The sequence below is a fragment of the Somniosus microcephalus genome, chromosome 23 (assembly GCF_052327205.1).
Source record: "Somniosus microcephalus isolate GS21.2 chromosome 23, FLI_Smic_1.0, whole genome shotgun sequence".
NCBI lineage: Eukaryota > Metazoa > Chordata > Chondrichthyes > Squaliformes > Somniosidae > Somniosus > Somniosus microcephalus.
In genome coordinates, this window is record NC_141009.1 from 4,215,589 (window position 1) to 4,236,928 (window position 21,340).

General features: G+C 54.9%; 2 protein-coding genes across 5 annotated transcripts in view; both read left to right on the forward strand.

The window, feature by feature from the left end:
- Nucleotides 1–19,715, forward strand: part of snapc4 (small nuclear RNA activating complex, polypeptide 4) — a 56,122-nt gene extending 36,407 nt beyond the window's left edge. For 2 of the 3 annotated variants that reach the window (XM_085965240.1, XM_085965242.1), the window contains 4 exons: nt 2,966–2,993; nt 5,176–7,067; nt 9,892–10,016; nt 12,511–12,915. In XM_085965240.1, the coding sequence (XP_085821366.1) occupies nt 2,966–2,993; nt 5,176–7,067; nt 9,892–9,996 (2,025 nt within the window). In that variant the 3' untranslated portion in view covers nt 9,997–10,016; nt 12,511–12,915. Of the gene's footprint in view, nt 1–2,965; nt 2,994–5,175; nt 7,068–9,891; nt 10,017–12,510; nt 12,916–19,659 lie in introns of those variants that run through there. The other variant, XM_085965241.1, reaches the window with a different exon arrangement.
- The window catches only part of card9 (caspase recruitment domain family, member 9), a 46,084-nt gene continuing 44,402 nt past the window's right edge, over nt 19,659–21,340 (forward strand). For both annotated transcript variants that reach the window (XM_085965243.1, XM_085965244.1), the window contains exon 1: nt 19,659–19,715. The gene's annotated coding sequence lies outside the window, so the exon portion shown is untranslated. The remainder of the gene's footprint in view (nt 19,716–21,340) is intronic.

Genomic DNA, 21,340 nt, shown 5'->3' on the forward strand with positions numbered 1-21,340 from the left:
CTCGGCCTGGTTACAACCACTTGGCTAAGAGGCACTGTTCAAGCTTGGTGCTGGGGGGAGGGAGACCCGGTGCTGGGGGGAGGGGGACCCGGTGCTGGGGGGAGGGGGGACCCGGTGCTGGGGGGAGGGGGACCCGGTGCTGGGGGGAGGGGGACCCGGTGCTGGGGGGGAGGGAGACCCGGTGCTGGGGGGAGGGGGGACCCGGTGCTGGGGGGGAGGGGGACCCGGCGCGGGGGGGAGTGGGGACCCGGTGCTGGGGGGAGTGGGGACCCGGTGCTGGGGGGAGTGGGGACCCGGTGCTGGGGGGAGTGGGGACCCGGGGGAGTGGGGACCCGGTGCTGGGGGGAGGGGGGACCCGGTGCTGGGGGGAGGGGGGACCCGGTGCTGGGGGGAGTGGGGACCCGGTGCTGGGGGGAGTGGGGACCCGGTGCTGGGGGGAGTGGGGACCCGGTGCTGGGGGGAGTGGGGACCCGGTGCTGGGGGGAGTGGGGACCCGGTGCTGGGGGGAGTGGGGACCCGGTGCTGGGGGGAGTGGGGACCCGGTGCTGGGGGGAGTGGGGACCCGGGGGAGTGGGGACCCGGTGCTGGGGGGAGGGGGGACCCGGTGCTGGGGGGAGGGGGGACCCGGTGCTGGGGGAGTGGGGACCCGGTGCTGGGGGGAGTGGGGACCCGGTGCTGGGGGGAGTGGGGACCCGGTGCTGGGGGGAGTGGGGACTCGGTGCTGGGGGGAGTGGGGACCCGGTGCTGGGGGGAGTGGGGACCCGGTGCTGGGGGGAGTGGGGACCCGGTGCTGGGGGGAGTGGGGACCCGGTGCTGGGGGGAGTGGGGACCCGGTGCTGGGGGGAGTGGGGACCCGGTGCTGGGGGGAGTGGGGACCCGGTGCTGGGGGGAGTGGGGACCCGGTGCTGGGGGGAGTGGGGACCCGGTGCTGGGGGGAGTGGGGACCCGGTGCTGGGGGGAGTGGGGACCCGGTGCTGGGGGGAGTGGGGACCCGGTGCTGGGGGGAGTGGGGACCCGGTGCTGGGGGGAGTGGGGACCCGGTGCTGGGGGGAGTGGGGACCCGGTGCTGGGGGGAGTGGGGACCCGGTGCTGGGGGGAGTGGGGACCCGGTGCTGGGGGGAGTGGGGACCCGGTGCTGGGGGGAGTGGGGACCCGGTGCTGGGGGGAGTGGGGACCCGGTGCTGGGGGGAGTGGGGACCCGGTGCTGGGGGGAGTGGGGACCCGGTGCTGGGGGGAGTGGGGACCCGGTGCTGGGGGGAGTGGGGACCCGGTGCTGGGGGGAGTGGGGACCCGGTGCTGGGGGGAGTGGGGACCCGGTGCTGGGGGGAGTGGGGACCCGGCGCTGGGGGGAGGGGGACCCGGCGCGGGGGGAGTGGGGACTTGATACTTGGGCATATGTGGGGGGTGGGGGCGGAGATTGGTGTTCAGGGGCAGATGGGGGTTGGCAAGGAGGATGTTCTGTGCTGGGGCACCGGGTCCCCGCTCCCCCGGCACCGGGTCCCCGCTCCCCCGGCACCGGGTCCCCGCTCCCCCGGCACCGGGTCCCCGCTCCCCCGGCACCGGGTCCCCGCTCCCCCGGCACCGGGTCCCCGCTCCCCCGGCACCGGGTCCCCGCTCCACCGGCACCGGGTCCCCGCTCCCCCGGCACCGGGTCCCCGCTCCCCCGGCACCGGGTCCCCGCTCCCCCCGGCACCGGGACCCCGCTCCCCCGGCACCGGGTCCCCGCTCCCCCCGGCACCGGGTCCCCGCTCCCCCGGCACCGGGTCCCCGCTCCCCCGGCACCGGGTCCCCGCTCCCCCGGCACCGGGTCCCCGCTCCCCCGGCACCGGGACCCCGCTCCCCCGGCACCGGGTCCCCGCTCCCCCCGGCACCGGGTCCCCGCTCCCCCGGCACCGGGTCCCCGCTCCCCCGGCACCGGGTCCCCGCTCCCCCGGCACCGGGTCCCCGCTCCCCCGGCACCGGGTCCCCGCTCCCCCCGGCACCGGCAAGGCTGATACCTGGGATGGCAGGAATGACATACGAGGAGAGATTGGGTCGATTGGGCTTATACTCACTGGAGTTTAGAAGATTGAGAGGGGATCTCATCGAATCCTATAAAATTCTGTCGGGTCTGGACAGACTAGATGCAGAAAGGATGTTTCTGATGGCCGGGGAGCCCAGAACCAGGGGTCACAGTCTAAGGATAAGGGGTAAGCCATTAATGACTGAAATGAGGAGGAATTTCTTCACCCAGAGAGTGGTGAACCTGTGGAATTCTCTGCCACAGAGGGCGGTGGAGGCCAGTTCATTAAATATATTCAAGAAAGAGTTGGATATATTTCTTGAGGCTAAAGGGATCAAGGGATATGGGGAGAAGGCAGGGACAGGGTACTGAATTTGGATGATCAGCCATGATCTCATTGAATGGCGGAGCAGGCTCGAAGGGCCAAATGGCCTACTCCTGCTCCTATCTTCTATGTTTCTATGTAGGCTCCTGATTAAGCTCCAACCAGTGTTCAGTAATGTGCAGCTGCTCCCCCAGTGATTCAGGAGTTTGGCTGAGCCACAGCCAGGCCAGTGATAGGGTCGCAGTTGGCTTCTGTGCCCCATGGCTTGCAGGAAGGGGGTTGAAAGATGCCAGAGCTCCTTCCCCACGTGCTATCCAGTGACTCTGCTGGAAAATGCACTTCGAGCAAGGCCACCATACAGCTTGGCTGGGTGCCTCACGCAGTAGAATAGCCTGCTGGCACTCGTCTACTGGGAGACCCGAGGGTGCGGTTTTCTATTATAGTTTTGTGGATTTCAGTGGGTGTTTTTTTTCCTTTTAACAGTAATTGTCTGTAAATCTTTCACCTCCCCTGTGTCCTGATGGGGTTCTGCTTGTGTTGGGTTGGGTAGCGTACTTTAACCGGGTCTGCTGTGTTTGGGAATGTTCATGTTAATCAGTCTGTCCTCACCGTCTGCTTTCTGTCTCTGTCTCTTGTAGATGAACAAGGATGCTCAAAGTTTGTTAGGTACGGTATCATTTTTGAACACACATCTACCAGCCCATGCCTACTCTTCACTGTATGTACCTGTGGGTTTTTAATAGTGGTAACTGACGTAGTAAAACTCACTACGCACTTGGTTTGAGTATAAAGCAAGGCTTTAATCAACTTGTTTCAGAACATGGAGGTCTAGTTGTCCTTCACTAGTTCCTGTCTTACAAAATGTCCCTGGCAAGCTGGGCCCACGCCCGAGTATTTATACCCCTTGGACGGCGCCACCAGCTGGCCGTCCAGTGTTATTTCATGAGTCGTTTCTTCATGATGATGAGATTTATAACAGTAACTATTGCTTCGCCCCCACCCCCAAAACCAGGACACCTGGCTCCAACGAGGAGGGCTGCTCCTCTCCCAACGGTGCGACTGTCACTAGGCTGTGGGTCCACGGATGCTCATACCCAGGTGTCGGGTCCTCAAAGTCATCAGCTTTCCGTGTCAGTCCTCGTGATGTGAATGCTAATAAAACCTGCCGTTTGACTTTGGGTGGGTAGTTGAATCTTATCTTTCAAGAGTTGGGGTAGAGGTCCCCCCCCCCCGGGAAATGTATTTGTATTTGCAGGGGCTCTCCCACAGAGGGAAGTTTGAGAACTTTGAAGCTGAGAGTGCTGGCAGGCTGCTTAACCATGGAGACTACCACAGCCAAGCCCAACCCTCTCCTTCCCCAGTGCCCACAAGCATGCACTCCACAGCTGTCACTGGGATCTCCGGGGCTGGTTGCGATCAGCTGAGGGGGTCGGAGAGGAATTTTCCAGAGTATTTGTTTCCCCTCGTCAGCCGTGGCTCAGTGGGCAGCACTCTCGCCTCCGAGTCACAAGGTCGAGAGCTCAAACCCCGCTCCAGAGACTTGAGCACAAAAATCTAGGCTGACACTCCAGTGCACTGCTGAGGGAGCGCTGCGCTGTCGGAGATGCCATCTTTCGGATGAGACATTAAACCGAGGCCCCGTCTGCCCGAAAGGGTGGTAGAGACACGAGTGCTGGAAGTCGGGATTAGGTGGAGTAGCTCTTTTCCGACCAGCACGAATGGCCTCCTTTTGTGTTGTAATTTTTCTATGATTCTGTGACAATCTCAGGCCGTCCCAAAGTGCTTTACAGTCAATGAAGTACTTTTTGGAGTGTGGTCACTGTTGTAATGTAGGAAACGCAGCAGCCATTTTGCGCACAGCAGGATCCCACAAACAGCAATGTGATATTGACCAGATAATCTGTTAATGATGTTGATTGAGGGATAAATATTGGCCCCAGGACACCGGGGAGAACTCCCCTGCTCTTCTTCGAATAGTGGCCATGGGATCATTTACGTCCACCTGAGAGAGCAGACAGGGCCTCGGTTTAACGTCTCATCCAAAAGACGGCACCTCCGACAGTGCAGCACTGCACTGGGCGTGTCAGCCTGGATTTTGTGCTGAAATCTCTGGAGTGGGACTTGAACCCACAACCTTCGGACTCAAGCGCGAGAGAGAGAGCAAATCGTAATGAGCAGCAGGACCCTGACGTGACTAGATTTTTTCCTTCCTAGACCTGGGCAGCTGCAATCAATAGTCCCACTCCCAACTAAGAGATCTCGCAAACCCAGGGCCTTCCTTGTCGTTGTGGCCAGACCAAAGCATTCAGCAACAGAGATTGGGGAGGGAGCCCCGGTGATGATGAGAGCGGGGGCAGAGGAGATTTACTAGACTGGTACCAGGGATGTGGGACTGGAGAAGCTGGGGTCGTTCTCCTTAGAGCAGAGAAGGTTTAGGGGAGATTTAATAGACCAGTTCAAAATCATGGAAGGTTTTGACAGTAAATAAGGAGAAACTGTTCCCAGTGGCAGGAGGGTCGGTAACCAGAGGACACAGATTGAAGATAATCGGCAAAAGAACCAGAGGGGAGATGGGAATTATTTTTTTCCGCAGCGAGTTGTTGTGATCTGGAATGCGCTGCCTGAAAGGGCAGTGGGAGCAGATTCAAGAGTAACTTTCAAAACTCTTTCAAAGAGCTGGCACAGGCACGATGGGCCGAATGGCCTCCTGTGCTGTATCGTTCTATGATTCTAATAGTTTAATTGTGGGTCTAGCTTCTCTCAACTTAAATCATTTCTCCTTTTTTTGTTTCCGCCTCAGTCTCTCTCGATTGTCCTTTTATTTTTTTCTCTCTCTCGCTCTCTCTAGAAAAGAAGCAACGTGACGACAGGTTGAGGCAAGACGTCTACTTGCAGCAGATGAAAGACCGCACCATTGGCGTGGGCAACGGGCAGACCATGGAAATCACGCGGTTTAAGCTGGGCTGCGCGCCTCCCAGAAATAAACCGAAGACCGTCCTCGAGTTGCTCGCAGAGAAGCGACGAGCCAGGGCACAGGCCGAAAGCTCCAACACCGCGCCCCTGTTGCTGGGCACCCCCCAGCAGCTGATCATCCAGCAGCCACTGCGGGTGGCGGTGCTGGCACAGCCGGCGGCTGCAGCCGGCGAGGGCCCTGCCCCGCAGGCGCCTGAACAAACCCGCCCGACTTCGCCAATTCAAACCAGGTTGTCGAGGTGGAGAAAGAGGCCCGCGACTCGCTTTTCAGCCCGCCAAGCCGCGCGCGGCGAGCTCGCCTCCGCTGTGCCCGCACAGGTGCTGATGTCGGGCGTGGCAGCTGACAAACCAGGAGCGACGCCACCGAGCAGCCAGATCCAGCCAGCGCCCCCTGCCCAGATTGCCGCTCCTGTTAAACCTGGCACGGCCAACTCCCGGGGGCAGCGGCTGCAGCCGATAGCTCCGGCACCACCGGCTCAGCCCGTGCTGCCGCCCAGTGGCGTGATAGTGCCACTAATGCTCCCCAACTCCACTGTGCCCGTCATGGCAGTGCTGACCCCCCAGGGTTTGCTCTGTATCCCTCCAGGCGCGCTCGCAGGCCTCCCCAACCCAAACGTCCAGTCCCTGACCGCAGCAGCCACAGCCCCAGCCAGCCAGTCCGCTCCCTGTTCCTCGATTATTTCCACGGTGTCGGCGGGCGGCACGGAGCCGTCGGGCACTGCAGTTCAAGGTCTGGCCAGCTCTCCCCCTGCGAGTGCTCAGTTAGCGGCCGATGGTCCCACCCTCGCCCCGGTGCAAACCACCACCAGCGCTATACTGGCACCAATGCAGCCACTGACCTCCCGCTCATCGGTGCTCCATGCATCGGCCCCACCCTCGTCCAGTTCCGCACCAATTCAACAAACGCAAGCGCCCGCCGGGAGTGACACATCACCTGCGCCCCCGGCTTCAACACCCGCTCCATCCCTGACCGCGGGTCCCCCCGCGCCGGGAGCCATCCAGCATCCAGCGGCTCACCGCTCCAATCCCAACGTCTCCGTGCCTCTGCACACCGCGCCCCTTAACCAGGGAGTCGGAGATTCGCGGCTGACTGCGGGGGTTCCAGGCGCTGGGTGTTCAAGTACAAACCCCAGCAGCTCGGCACAGCACAAGGGAACCGAACCGCCCACGGCAAGATCGCAGCCAGGCGAAGGCTCCATCGACTTCAGGCTCTTGTCCGACGACCAAGACGCGGTAATGAAAGACTGGCTACAGGGCGAAGGCGGAGTCCAGATGCCAGGCATGCCGAGCGCCCTGCCGTACCTGCCACCCTTCACCTCGACTCTCCGAGCCTTCTCCAACCTCCTGCTGCACAAGAAGGTCCTGGAGCAGAACCTGTCGGGCTTGGGGCCGACCGACGACAGCCAGGCGACTGACCCCAAAAAGAGACTCGAGGCAGCCAGGGCCCTGGTGACCGATCGCCTGCGGAACAACCCTGCCCACCAGCTGCTGAAGGCCCGATTTCTCTCCGCCTTTACGCTGCCCGCGTTCCTCGCCACACTGCCGCCGCAGGGGACCCTCACCACAGTCGGCCCGTCGACTGGAGCCCTCGACCAGGACTCTGCGGAAGAAAGCGAGTACACCGAGACGGATGGGGAGAGCGAGGACGGTGTTGAAGGATCGCAGGCGCAGTGTGTCACGGATGATGTGGTCAACAGAGAGTTAGACCAACCCTTCGAAATCTCCTTCACCAATCTGTCGTTTGGCTGTAACTTGCCAGGCAGCCTGGTGAGTGAGAGAAAGCCAACGCGTGCCTGAACGCTGCTCTCCTTTGTCTCCTTCCCTCCCTCTATCAGAAAGTTGCTGAGTCCTTCTGCCAGTCTCCCTGCAGTCCCTCGCCCACATCACCATGCTTCATTGTCTAACCGGCGAGCGAGAACCAGCAAGTTCCGATCCTGTCCACACACACGCATTATTCCACCAGAGGGGGGCTCTTTCCCCCGCTCATTCCCCTTCCATCCCCCCCCCCCTCTCTCAGGCCATTTGTGTGACTCCATTCGCAGCCCCACAGATCGACAAACTCCTCACAGACCGGCGATCCTCCTGGTCCATGCAGCTCAGTGGCAAACATTTTCTCACTGACGCACCTGCGGAGCTTTGTAAAGTGTTTGAATTCATTCTCGGGATGTGGGCGTCACTGGAGAGTCCGGCATTTATTGCCCGTCCCTAGTTGCCCCAAGAAGCCGGTGGTGGTGGTGAGCCGCCGCCTTCCTGAACCGCTGCTAGCGGGTTTGATACAACCGAGTGTCTTGCTAGGCCACTTCAGAGAGCAGTTAAGAGAAATGTTCCCTTTAAGCTGTGCAGCCACGCCGCACTCTGGAGCTCCTGCACTACCGGCTCACCGGCTTTTAAATAGAAAAACCGCGCGTGCGTGGAATTTTGAATGGGTCGTTAAAGGCCACACAGCCCAAAAAAATTAATGGGGACATCGGTTAAGATTCAACCACGTTGGTGTGGGTCTGGAGTCACGTATAGGCCCAGCCCGGGTAAGGACGGCGGGTTTCCTTCCCTGAAGGACATCAGTGAACCCGTTGGGTTTTTACGACAATCCGACAGATTCATGGTCACTTTTGCAGATTGTTTTGAATGGCCATGGTGCGATTTGAGCTCATTCTCTGGATTACCAGTCCAGTAACACAACCACGACACCACTGTACCTGTGTTTAGCACAGGAGAGGTTATACTTGCACCAGACCCAACCCATCCCAAAAAAGAAATGGTTCGTGGGGGAGGGGGGGGCCATGGGGGGGGGGGGGGCAGTGGGGCAGAATGGTGGGGGGGTGCAGTGGGGGTTAACATCAAACATGGGCATTTCACCTTTACAAGCAGTGCCTGGTAATTGAAGAAGGATTGACTCAGTGAAGAGTTAAATGTGCCGGGGCAGTGGGACGGATTGCCAGTAATCGAGGCAGGCGACACGAATACGGGAAGTCCACACCCTTTTATTCTGTCGCTGTTGGCATTTTTTTTAGAAAAGGAAGTGGGGGGTGGGGGGGAATGTTAGCTATGTGAACAAGCGTTGGATCCGATGATCGAAGCCCAGAGCAAAGTGGCTGAGAGCTGGAAGAGTCCTGGCTGATCCGGACCGTGTTCTTCAGCCCCCATTCTGGCCGCTGCTGCGATAGTGCGCTAGTTATACGGAGCGATTGGGGGAGGGGAGGCGTGGAAGAGGGCGCACCAGGACAAGTTGGGGTTCGAACGAGGCGAGCGGGGAAAATAATCGGTGCAGTCGGATAGCGAGTGCTGATGTCTCCATGATTTGAATCCAGCCCGTTCTGGTGGGTTTGAAGGGTCTCTCTCTCTCTCTCTCCACTTTCTCATACGAACATACGAATTAGGAGCAGGAGTCGGCCATTCGGCCCCTTGAGCCTGCTCCGCCATTGAATAAGATCATGGCTGATCATCGACCTCAACTTCACTTTCCTGCCCGATCCCCATATCCCTTGATTTCCCCTAGAGTCCAAAAATCTATCGATCTCAGCCTTGAATATACTCAATGACTCAGCATCCACAGCCCTCTGGGGCAGAGAATTCCAAAGATTCACAACCCTCTGAGTGAAGAAATTCCTCCTCATTCCCGTCTCATTGAAACATCCTCCCAGAATCTACCATGTCAAGTCCTCTTCCCCCTCCCTCCTCCTCGTCCACCTTCCCCTTCCTCTTCCCCCTCCCCCGTCCTCCTCTTCCCCCTCCCTCCTCCTCTTCCCCCTCCCCCGTCCTCCTCCTCTTCCCCCTCCCTCCTCCTCTTCCCTCTTCCTCTTCCCCCTCCCCCTCCTCTTCCCCCTCCCCCTCCTCTTCCCCCTTCGCCCTCCCCCCTCCTCTTCCCCCTTCCTCTTCCCCCTTCCTCTTCCCCCTCCCCCTTCCTGTTCCCCCTCCCCCCTCCACCCTCCTCTTCCCCCTCCACCCTCCTCTTCCCCCTCCCCCCTCCTCTTTCCCCCCGCCCTCTCCTCTCAAGGGGCTGAATGGCCTCCCTGTTCCTTTGTTCCACCAACGCCATGAACACTCCGATCCCCTGAAGCGATGTCTCTTTCTGTTCAGGGTGACTGTAGTGGGTGATTGACTATCGATTTGGCACTGAGCCAAGGGCCCAGGCAAAGTCCCCACTCATTTTTTTTCATGCGCGGTCACTTTAAATTTGATGGGTTCGTGCGCGGTATCTGTTCCAGCGGCAACAGCTGGTGAGCGGCCCGCACGGGACCTCCCAATCGATGTATGGCCGCGCGCACCTTAGGGGGGAACATTGGCCCCAGGTCTGTGCCGAGTTGTTTGATTTCAGCCAATTTGGGGCAACAATTGCCCCTCGGTGCTACTGTGTTGGGGGTGAAGAGCTAAATCAGCCAGCAGTGCCCGCTCCTGACCACCGCCCAGTGACTCCTGTTGGGTGATCGGCACGGAGGGCAGATCCGGACTTGGCTGTGATGCCTCCACAGTTGGATAGCCACCGTCGCGGCCCACATGAAGAAAGGCCCCTTGGGCAGGGGCCTGCTGCCTGTATTTTTCCGCTGTACTTTAACCCCTTTTTAAAAAAAAAAAATTATTTCTAATCTGTCAGGAAACGATTGCTGGCGATCTAAGCGCCCCAGAGCCTCCCAGTGACCCCGGGAGTGGGACCGAAGTGTTGACGAGGTGGAGCCGTCGCCTGAGGAAAAGACCCTGAAAGCCGAAGGATGCACCGGGGTATTTAACCGGGACCTGCGTGTCGGCGGAAATCTCTGCTGACTGAGTGTGAAACTAGTGTGATGTTGCAATATCTCTGTGGCTGAGAGAAAAGGGGAAATATTGCAGTTTTCTTTCGGTGTCTTAAAATAAGTGCTGGAGTTTGGTGCGAGGCAAGTTGATCCGGGGGAGAGGCTTGTGTCTTAGAAACATAGAAGATAGGAGCAGGAATAGGCCATTCGGCCCCTCGAGCCTGCTCTGCCATTCAATGAGATCATGGCTGATCATCCAAATTCAGTACCCTGTCCCTGCTTTCTCCCCATACCCCTTGATCCCTTTAACCTTAAGAAATATATCCAACTCCTTCTTGAATATATTTAATGAATTGGCCTCAACTGCCTTGTGTGGCAGAGAATTCCACAGGTTCACCACACTCTGGGTGAAGAAATTCCTCCTCATCTCAGTCTTGATTTTGCTCAGTAAAGTTCGCCCATCAAGCTTCGTACTGAAGTAGGAGCTCAGTGCAGTGGGTAGTAGGTGATTGAAGTCGAGAAAACAGCACAGGGTGAGCAAGGGGTAAAGAAAGGTCTCGCATTCCTATAGCGCCTTTCACCATCTCAGGACGCCCCAAAGCGCTTCGCAGCCAATGAAGTACTTTTGTGAAGTGTAGTCGCTGTTGTCGGAATCGCGGCAGCCAATTTGCGCACAGCAAGCTCCCACAAACAGCAATGTGATAATGACCAGATCATCTGTTTTAGTGATGTTGGTTGAGGGATAAATGTTGGCCCCAGGACACCGGGGAGAACTCCCCTGCTCTTCCTCCAATAGTGGCAGTGGGATCGTTTACACCCCTCTGAGGGCCGAAGTAGTAGAAGAATTTAGCAGACACGTGCTCAGCAGCAAGAAGCTGAAAATCTTCAGCGGTGAGGCAGCGTGAGTTAGCCTCGGGTGTGGGGCGGACAGAATCTGAGCCTGAGCATCGGGCTATTCGAACACGGGGAGCATCACAGCTGAGCCCAGTTGTGTCCTTGTCCGATACCCACACGCGTTCATTGGCCAGTAGGTGTTGCAGGATAACAAGGGCCATAAGAATTGTCAAATTCTGACACATCATTCATCATTAGCGATAGACCACACGTGGCACCCTGCACAGTTCTGGTTTCCATATTACAAAAAAGACATAGAGGCACTGGCGAAGGTGCAAAAAAAGATTTACAAGGAGAATACCAGAACTGCAAGGCCATCAGGAAAGTCTAGAAAAAAGGCGGTGGGGTGACCTGATAAAGGTCTTAAAATTTATGACAGGGTTCAATAAGGTAGATGTAGAGAAGATGTTTCGACTTATGGGGAAGACCAGGACTGGGGCCATCAATATAAGATAGTTACTAATAAATCCAATAGGGAATTCAGGAGAAACTTCTTTCCCCAGAGAGTGGTGAGAATGTGGAACTCGCTCCCACAGGGAGTGGTTGAGACGAATAGCAGAGATACAGTTACGGAGAAGTGAGATAAACACGAGGGAGAAAGGAATAGGATAGGGTTGGATGTAAGGTGGGAGGAGGCTCGTGTGGAGCATAATCACGGCGTGGATCTGATGGGCCGAGTGGCCTGTTTCTGTGCTGTAAATTCCATGTAATTAATCCACTTCTTCCTCTTGCTTACCGGCCAGTTTCAGTTGCTCCGCAGTCACTGTTCTCGGAATTCCTTTAATTTTGTGGAACAGTTGATAGGAAAAGAATGGGTGAGCACATCAGCCATGTCCGGATTCCTTCCCCCCACTCAATCCAAGTTCCTGTGGGATAGACTGAGTGAAGCGAGGGACATCAGTCACAGATTCAGATCATTGGCCATTTCTACTGCTGTCAAACTTTTGGCCTGTGCCAGGGCTGAAGGCTGTGGCCTGGTCAGGGGCTACCAGGGTTGAAAGGATTGTTAAGGGAAGGTGAGGTTAATCGGGGAGTGGGTGCTGGTTAATAGCAAGCCTGGGGCTTAAAACAAATCTGCAGATTGGAGGAAGAGGAGAAGACTGAGAGGGGTGAATAGTCGGAGGAAGAGGATGAGCATTGTAGCATCGTGTAGCCGGAGGGGCAGCTGTGTTCTTGGTGGTGGAACAGCAAGTGGGGGTGAGGGGGATTGCCTATTGGGCAGCTGCTTTTCCTTGTATCCCTTGAGGGAGTCAGTGCGCGGCGTAGAAGAGCAGTAACCATGTCTTGGGTGGGCTGGGCCTTTAGAGATAATGGGAGCAAATAAAGGTTTTGGTGGAGGCAGCTTCAGTAACAGAGAAATACAGACAATCCATTTGTAATGGGAGGAGGCAGTGAGACCGAGTCCTGAAATGAAGCATCGATCGTGGAGTTGGCAGCTCTTACTGGGGGCAGAGGTTGTAGGCGTGAGCCATTGGAAGGCCTGTTGCAGTCTGACCGTGTCAGGGTGCGAGTCCGTGTGTCCGCGCAATAACCTCCTGCTGAAGTTTTCTGATTCTCTGCCAAAATGTAATGAAGATGTTTAATTTCAGGAATGGCGACCCCCGGTTCATGGATTCCCTTCACTTCAGAATGTGTTTTTGGAGACGGGGGTAGAGAGTGAGGGACAGTACGAAGGACATCTCCCCCAACAACAAAATCTGCATTGATTGACACGGATCCAGTGCAAACAACTGGAGGGAGCGGAGCGAATAGTGTTTACTCTGAATGTTCAAACTGACAATTTAATAGTAGAGGCAGATTACTTTCTGCAGTTGTGACATTGTGTTCCTGTGGCCTAGTGTTAGGTGCTGTAAACTAATGGTGTTTGGAGAGTCTCAGTGTGAGGTGACTACAGAACGCTGCGGCTCCCTGGACACACACACTCTTAGTTTTGTGTAATATCTGCGACAGAATACAGCAGGTATTTTATTAAAATTAATTCTTTTTTTAAATTACATATGGTTTGTGTTGTACCTTGCGGTGACCCAGAGAGGACGGCGAGGGGAGGATGTGAGATTAAAAGGTGGGCACTCTGTCTCCTTGGATACCCCGAGTAAGGGGCGTTGACACAGGGCACGAGATACCACTGACTGTCAAGCAGCCGACACTTGAGAACTGTGTGAGGAATTTTCTTCGCAGGACCGTGGTCCCCTTCCAGGAGTGGAGTCTTCCGAAGGAGATGGTCCTTGGCAAGTGAGAGCTACTCTAACACTTCACTGCTGAGAATCGGCAGTGCTCTTTCTCTTTCCCCCCCCCCCCCCCCCCCCCACCTCCTCTCAGTCCTGACTGGAGCCGGCACCAACCGAGGAACCTATTCTTCCTGTGCAAGCTCAGACCGTGAGTGCCAGCAGGTTATTTGGCAAGGAGTGCATCACAGGGCAGCTCCAACCTGACCTAATTCCACCTGCATAGACTTTCCACCAGGCACTGAGGACTGCTCATGGCCAGGAACAATGGCTGGTTTATTTTTTTGTTCTACCATTGTCCTCCATCTCTTCCCTTCCCCTTTCCCCAGGCAGCCTAGAGGGCTCTGAGGATATTTCTAGGACTCTGACCAATAACTTGGCTGTCAAGATAAGTTCCTCTTTTGTGTCGTGAGAAAATATGAAAGACAATAACTTCACTGAATCTACCACTTCCTCGAATGTGAAATGGATCCTTTTGTATAGGGCCCTTTTCCAGAAACTCTACTGGACCAGTCACATAAATACTATGGCTACTAGATCATGTCAGAGGCTGGGTATTCTGCAGCGACTGTCTCACCTCCTGACTCCCCAAAGCCTTTCCACCATCTACAAGGCACAAGTCAGGAGTGTGATGGAATACTCTCCACTTGTCTGGATGAGTGTAGCTCCAACAACACTCAAGAAGCTCGACACCATCCAAGACAAAGCAGCCGCTTGATTGGCACCCCATCCACCACCTTAAACATTCACTCCCTCCACCACCGGCGCACCGTGGCTGCAGTGTGTTCCATCTACAAGATGCACTGCAGCAACTCGCCAAGGCTTCTTCGGCAGCACCTCCCAAACCCGCGACCTCTACCACCTAGAAGGACAAGGGCAGCAGGCGCACGGGAACACCACCACCTCCCAGTTCCCCTCCAAGTCACACGCCATCCTGACTTGGAAATATATCGCCAATCCTTCATTGTCGCTGGGTCAAAATCCTGGAACTCCCTCCCTAACAGCACTGTGGGAGCACCTTCACCACACGGACTGCAGCGGTTCAAGAAGGCGGCTCACCACCGCCTTCTCAAGGGCAACTAGGGATGGGCAATAAATGCCGGGCTTGCCAGCGAGGCCCACAGACCGAGAAGGAAATTTCAAAAACATTCTTAAACACCAAGTTGTGTAATCCTTTTCAGCAATTTGCACCCCTCCCCAACTTCCTTGGATGTAGCCTGTTCTCCACTACCCAAGCAAGTGTCTGTTCTGTGCAAGTGAGTGTCCACAGGGTATTGGACCTGGCAGGAGGCCCGAGCATTACAGTCAAGCCCCATCCCCGGCCTCCCAAGGTGGGGTTTTATTTGATGGGGTTTACTCCAGGTCTCCGACTGCTCCCTTTGCAGCAGAGCACCCCTTTACCTGCTCAATATCCCGATCGTTTGTAGCGAGCTCAGAGATTACACCAGATGCATGTTTTAAAAAGCCAATTAATTCAGTAATCAAAGGGTTAAGATGAAACGAGCTGTGCAGACAAATCTAGATAAATGATCTGAGCTGAAATGGAGAACTGGAAGGGATGTGTTCATTATCTGTAATCTCCACAATCACCCTCAATAGCTTCTGACCAGAAACAAAAGTGTGACACATCGTAGCGAGAGGGTTCGAGTACAGGAACAAGGATGTCTTGCTGCAGTTGTACAGGGCCTTGGTGAGACCACACCTTGAGTATTGTGTGCAGTTTTGGTCGCCTTATCTGAGGAAGGATGTTCTTGCCATGGAGGGAGTGCAGCGAAGGTTCACCAGACTGATACCTGGGATGGCAGGAATGACGTATGAGGAGAGATTGGGTCGATTGGGCTTATACTTGATGGAGTTTAGAAGAATAAGAGGGGATCTCATTGAAACTTATAAAATTCTAACAGGACTAGACAGACTAGATGCAGGAAGGATGTTCCCGATGGTCGGGGAGTCCAGAACCAGGGGTCACAGTCTAAGGATAAGGGGTAAGCCATTTAGGACATAGATGAGGAGGAATTTCTTCACCCAGAGAGTGGTGAACCTGTGGAATTCTCTACCACAGAAGACAGTGGAGGACAATCCATTAAATATATTCAAGAAGGAGTTGGATATATTTCTTAAGGCTAAAGGGATCAAGGGATATGGGGAGAAGGCAGGGACAGGGTACTGAATTTGGATGATCAGCCATGATCTCATTGAATGGCGGAGCAGGCTCGAGGGGCCGAATGGCCTACTCCTGCTCCTATCTTCTATGTTTCTATGAGAGGGGCAGTTGGGTTCGATATGGCTCTCCCCATTGTTGCCTCTAGGACTAGCCCTTCAGAACTACTACCAGGGGGCCTATACACAACTCCCACTGCAGTCTTACATCCTTTCCTCTTTCTTAATTCAACCCATAAAGTCTCCACTGGCTGTTTACCTCTCTTTAAATCCTCTCTTATCATTGAAGTGATTTCATCCTTAATCACTAAGGCTACCCCTCCCCCTCTGCCATTTTCCCTGTCTGTCCTGTAGACCTTATAACCTGGTATATTTAGTTCCCAGTCCTGACCATGTTGCAGCCATGTCTCAGTAATGGCTACCATGTCATTCCCTCCAATTTGAATTCGCGCCTGCAGTTCATTCAATTTATTCCTTATACTCCGTGTGTTTGTATAAAGAACGCTTATTTGGGCCAAACCCCCGAGCCTCTCCATCAGCTCTGATGCTTTATTCACATGTTTATTTCTCTCTCCTGGTTTAATCGCTTTACATCTTTTAGTTTTCCCTTTACCTGTAGTGCCTAAAGTACAATTTCTGACTGTTACTCTATTCTCTTACCTTTCATTTGTTTTTGAACTACTAATTCTACTATTTGTATTGTAACCTCCCCCCCTCCCCCCCATTTACTAGCTTAAAGTCCTTGTGACCGCCCTATTTATCCTTTCCATTAGGACCCTGGTCCCAGACCGGTTCAGGTGGAGCCCGTCCCAATGGTTCAGTTCATTCCAGTCCCAATACTGGTGCCAGTGCCCCATGAAATGGCACCCCGCTTTCCCACACCACTCTTTTAGCCACGTGTTCACTTCCCTAATCATCTTATACCAACGCCAATTTGCACGTGGCTCAGGTAATCAGAGATTATAACCCTTGAGGTCCTGTTCTTTAATTTAGCTCCTAGTTCCTGGTACTCCCCAAACAAGACCTCTTGCCTACTCTTCCCTGTGTTGTTGGTCTCAACATGAACCACAATGACTGGATCCTTCCCCTTTCTCTCCAGTATCCTTTCAAGCCAGTTCGAGATGTCCCTCTCCCTGGCACCAGGTAGACAACGTACCATGTGGGACTCTCGATCTTGCTTACAAAGGATGCTCTCTGTCCCCCTAATTATACATCCCCAACAACTACCACATTACACTTCCTCACCACCACCCCCCCCCCGCCCCTTAGGACAGCCTCCTGCTCCAAGGTGCCATGGTCCACATTCTGGCTGTCCTTCTGACCGTCTTTATCCTTAGCCTCACAGGTAGCGAGTACATTGTACCTGTTGGATAGGATCAGTTTTTGTGGATCCTCGTTCCCTCTCTTACCTGGGTTCCCCTTACTCTGCACACTATCGGTCAAACCAACCCCGTTCTGAACCTGCACCTCTCTACGAGGTGTGACCGAGGTCTGGAGCAAACTGTCCAGATATTCCTCCCCCTCCCTTATGTGTCGGAGTGTCTCCAACTCGCACTCCAGCTCAATGACTGAGCCGCAGAGATTCGAGACAGAGACATCTCCCGCAGACGATTTCGCTCGGGACAGTCTCGCTGTCCACAAACTCCCACATACAGCAGTCCAGACACACAACCTGCCCTGCCATATCTTAGCCTAGCCTTATTTTATTTATTTAATTAGTTAAAGTCTTTATCAACGACACTTTATAGTTATATTAATTAGTTTAACCAGTTAAGTTAAAAATTTAATAAAGTATGTTATAGTTTCCTAGTTTAAGCCACTCTCCCAGCTTAGAGACAAACAACGCGAACACTCATCAACCAATCACCTACCTGCTGCCCTGTGACGTCACTCCTTGCATTTTGTTCTGGTTGAAATCGTCTGAGGTACCAACTCCTCCTCCGCCTCGCCACTCCCTCTACACTGTCCCATCAAACACTCCCAGAGCAGGTACAGCACGGGTTAGATACAGAGTAAAACGCCCTCTACACTGTCCCATCAAACACCCCCAGGGCAGGTACAGCACGGGTTAGATACAGAGTAAAGCTCCCTCTACACTGTCCCCATCAAACACTTCCAGGGCAGGTACAGCACGGGTTAGATACAGAGTAAAGCTACCTCTACACTGTCCCGTCAAACACTCCCAGGGCAGGTACTGCACAGGTTAGATACAGAGTAAAGCTCCCTCTACACTGTCCCCATCAAACACTCCCAGGGCAGGTACAGCACGGGTTAGATACAGAGTAAAGCTCCCTCTACACTGTCCCGTCAAACACTCCCAGGGCAGGTACAGCACGGGTTAGATACAGAGTAAAGCCCCCTCTACACTGTCCCATCAAACACTCCCAGGGCAGGTACAGCACGGGTTAGATACAGAGTAAAGCTCCCTCTACACTGTCCTATCAAACACTCCCAGGGCAGGTACAGCACGGGTTAGATACAGAGTAAAGCTCCCTCTACACTGTCCCATCAAACACTCCCAGGGCAGGTACAGCACGGGTTAGATACAGAGTAAAGCTCCCTCTACACTGTCCCATCAAACACTCCCAGGGCAGGTACAGCACGGGTTAGATACAGAGTAAAGCCCCCTTTACAATGTCCCATTAAACACTCCCAGGGCACGTACAGCACGGGTTAGATACAGAGTAAAGCTCCCTCTACACTGTCCCATCAAACACTCCCAGAGCAGGCACAGCACGGGTTAGATACAGAGTAAAGCTCCCTCTACACTGTCCCATCAAACACTCCCAGGGCAGGTACAGCACAGGTTAGATACAGAGTAAAGCTCCCTCTACACTGTCCCATCAAACACTCCCAGGACAGGTACAGCACGGGTTAGATACAGAGTAAAGCTCCCTCTACACTGTCCCATCAAACACTCCCAGGGCAGGTACAGCACGGGTTAGATACAGAGTAAAGCTCCCTCTGCACTGTCCCATCAAACACTCCCAGGGCAGGTACAGCATGGGTTAGATACAGAGTAAAGCTCCCTCTACACTGTCCCATCAAACACTGCCAGGGCAGGTACAGCACGGGTTAGATACAGAGTAAAGCTCCCTCTGCACTGTCCCATCAAACACTCCCAGGGCAGGTACAGCATAGGTTAGATACAGAGTAAAACTCCCTCTACACTGTCCCATCAAACACTCCCGGGGCAGGTACAGCACGGGTTAGATACAGAGTAAAGCTCCCTCTACACTGTCCCATCAAACACTCCCAGGGCAGGTACAGCACGGGTTAGATACAGAGTAAAGCTCCCTCTACACTGTCCCATCAAACACTCCCAGGGCAGGTACAGCACGGGTTAGATACAGAGTAAAACTCCCTCTACACTGTCCCATCAAACACTCCCGGGGCAGGTACAGCACGGGTTAGATACAGAGTAAAGCTCCCTCTACACTGTCCCATCAAACACTCCCAGGGCAGGTACAGCACGGGTTAGATACAGAGTAAAGCTCCCTCTACACTGTCCCATCAAACACTCCCAGGGCAGGTACAGCACGGGTTAGATACAGAGTAAAGCTCCCTCTACACTGTCCCATCAAACACTCCCAGGGCAGCTTTCACCTTTTTCACCCTGTCCAGAGCAGTAGCTCCAGAGGACACGGCCTCTGTTCGAAAGGGGAAATTCAAAACTAATTTGTGGAAACAAGGCGACAGGAGGAAAAACTTTTTTCCGCAGCGAGTGGTTGTGATCAGGAATGCACTGCCTGAAAGGGTGGAGGAGGCAGATTCAATCGTGGCTTTCAAAGGGAGCTGGATAAGCACCTGGAAGGAAAATATGTGCAGGGCTCCGGGGAAAGGGCGGGGGAGTGGGAGGAGCTGAAGTGCTCTTGTAGAGAGCCGGCACGGGCTCGACGGGCCGAATGGCCTCCTCCTGTGCTGTAACCCTTCTGTGATTCAGGACGTGAAGTTAGCGACAGCGGGTACAGTAAGTTAAACACACTCGCGAGGAACAGGATTACAATAATCTGACCGTTTTACTGATGCCAGCTTTTTATTTGTAGATTTTCAGGATTCAAACTCACATCTACCTGAGATTACTAGCCCAGGGCTCTGGGTTGCTACTCCAGTAACCTAACCACTACACTACCATACACAGGTTAATTTTATAATAATTATTTTATATGGATAACATTTTACAAAGAGCCGGCACAGGCACGATGGGCCAAATGGCCTCCTTGGCTGTAGGATTCTCGGATTAGATCCCAGTCGAATGGGGTTAAATTGGTGAGAAGTGGAGTCCGAGCTCTGTGAGGTGACCCCACCCACATTGTTCCAGCACACAACACATTGAAACTCTTCCTCTTTCAGCAGTTTCCTGCCGCACAGCCTCCCTGCAGATTCCCCCTTTGCTGCGAGCTGATAAGGTAAGCGTCTCGTTTAGTCATTTCTAAAGCGTCTCCCTGCATGTGCTTGCCTGAACTGGGGGGATGGCGGGCAGGGGGGTGGTGGGTTCAGAGCTTGCTGTGTAACCCAGGATCTGAGGCACTGACCCAGGAGGGGAGGGCAAGTGTGTTTTACTTTGTGAAAATCAAGCATTTAGTAGCCAAAGCAAAAAAAAGCACAGACTGAAGTCGTCGCACCTTACGCCCTGTTTAAGAGCAAGTTACGGTCAGCCGTTTTCCAAGAGGTCTGCGCTGGGGTGGGCGAGGGGTGGGGGCAGCAGAGAGAGATCATGGATAAATCACTCTGGCAGCTCTCTGCATTGCTGAATGTTCCTGTGTATCGCACAAGTTCCACAGACACTGACTCTCACTGGGGTACGGGTTCCACAGACACTGTCTCTCACAGGGGTACGGGTTCCACAGACACTGACTCTCACTGGGGTACGGGTTCCACAGACACTGACTCTCACTGGGGTACAGGTTCCACAGACACTGACTCTCACTGGGGTACGGGTTCCACAGACACCGACTCTCACTGGGGTACGGGTTCCACAGACACCGACTCTCACTGGGGTACGGGTTCCACAGACACCGACTCTCACTGGGGTACGGGTTCCACAGACACCGACTCTCACTGGGGTACGGGTTCCACAGACACCGACTCTCACTGGGGTACGGGTTCCACAGACACTGACTCTCACTGGGGTATGGGTTCCACACACACTGACTCTCACTGGGGTACGGGTTCCACAGGCACTGACTCTCACTGGGGTACGGGTTCCACAAACACCGACTCTCACTGGGGTACGGGTTCCACAGACACTGACTCTCACTGGGGTACGGGTTCCACAGACACTGACTCTCACTGGGGTACGGGTTCCACAGACACTGACTCTCACTGGGGTACGGGTTCCACAGACACTGACTCTCACTGGGGTACAGGTTCCCCACACACTGACTCTCACTGGGGAACAGGTTCCCCACACACTGACTCTCACTGGGGTACAAGTTCCACAGACACTGACTCTCACTGGGGTACGGGTTCCACAGACACTGACTCTCACTGGGGTTCGGGTTCCACAGACACTGACTCTCACTGGGGTACGGGTTCCACAGACACTGACTCTCACTGGGGTACAGGTCCCACAGACACTGACTCTCACTGGGGTACGGGTTCCACAGACACTGACTCTCACTGGGGTACGGGTTCCACACACACTGACTCTCACTGGGGTACAGGTTCCACAGACACTGACTCTCACTGGGGTACGGGTTCCACAGACACTGACTCTCACTGGGGTACACGTTCCACACACACTGACTCTCACTGGGGTACAGGTTCCACAGACACTGACTCTCACTGGGGTACGGGTTCCACAGACACTGACTCTCACTGGGGTACGGGTTCCACAGACACTGACTCTCACTTGGGTACGGGTTCCACAGACACTGACTCTCACTGGGGTACAGGTTCCACAGACACTGACTCTCACTGGGGTACGGGTTCCACAGACACTGACTCTCACTGGGGTACGGGTTCCACAGACACTGACTCTCACTGGGGTGCAGGTTCCACAGACACTGACTCTCACTGGGGTACGGGTTCC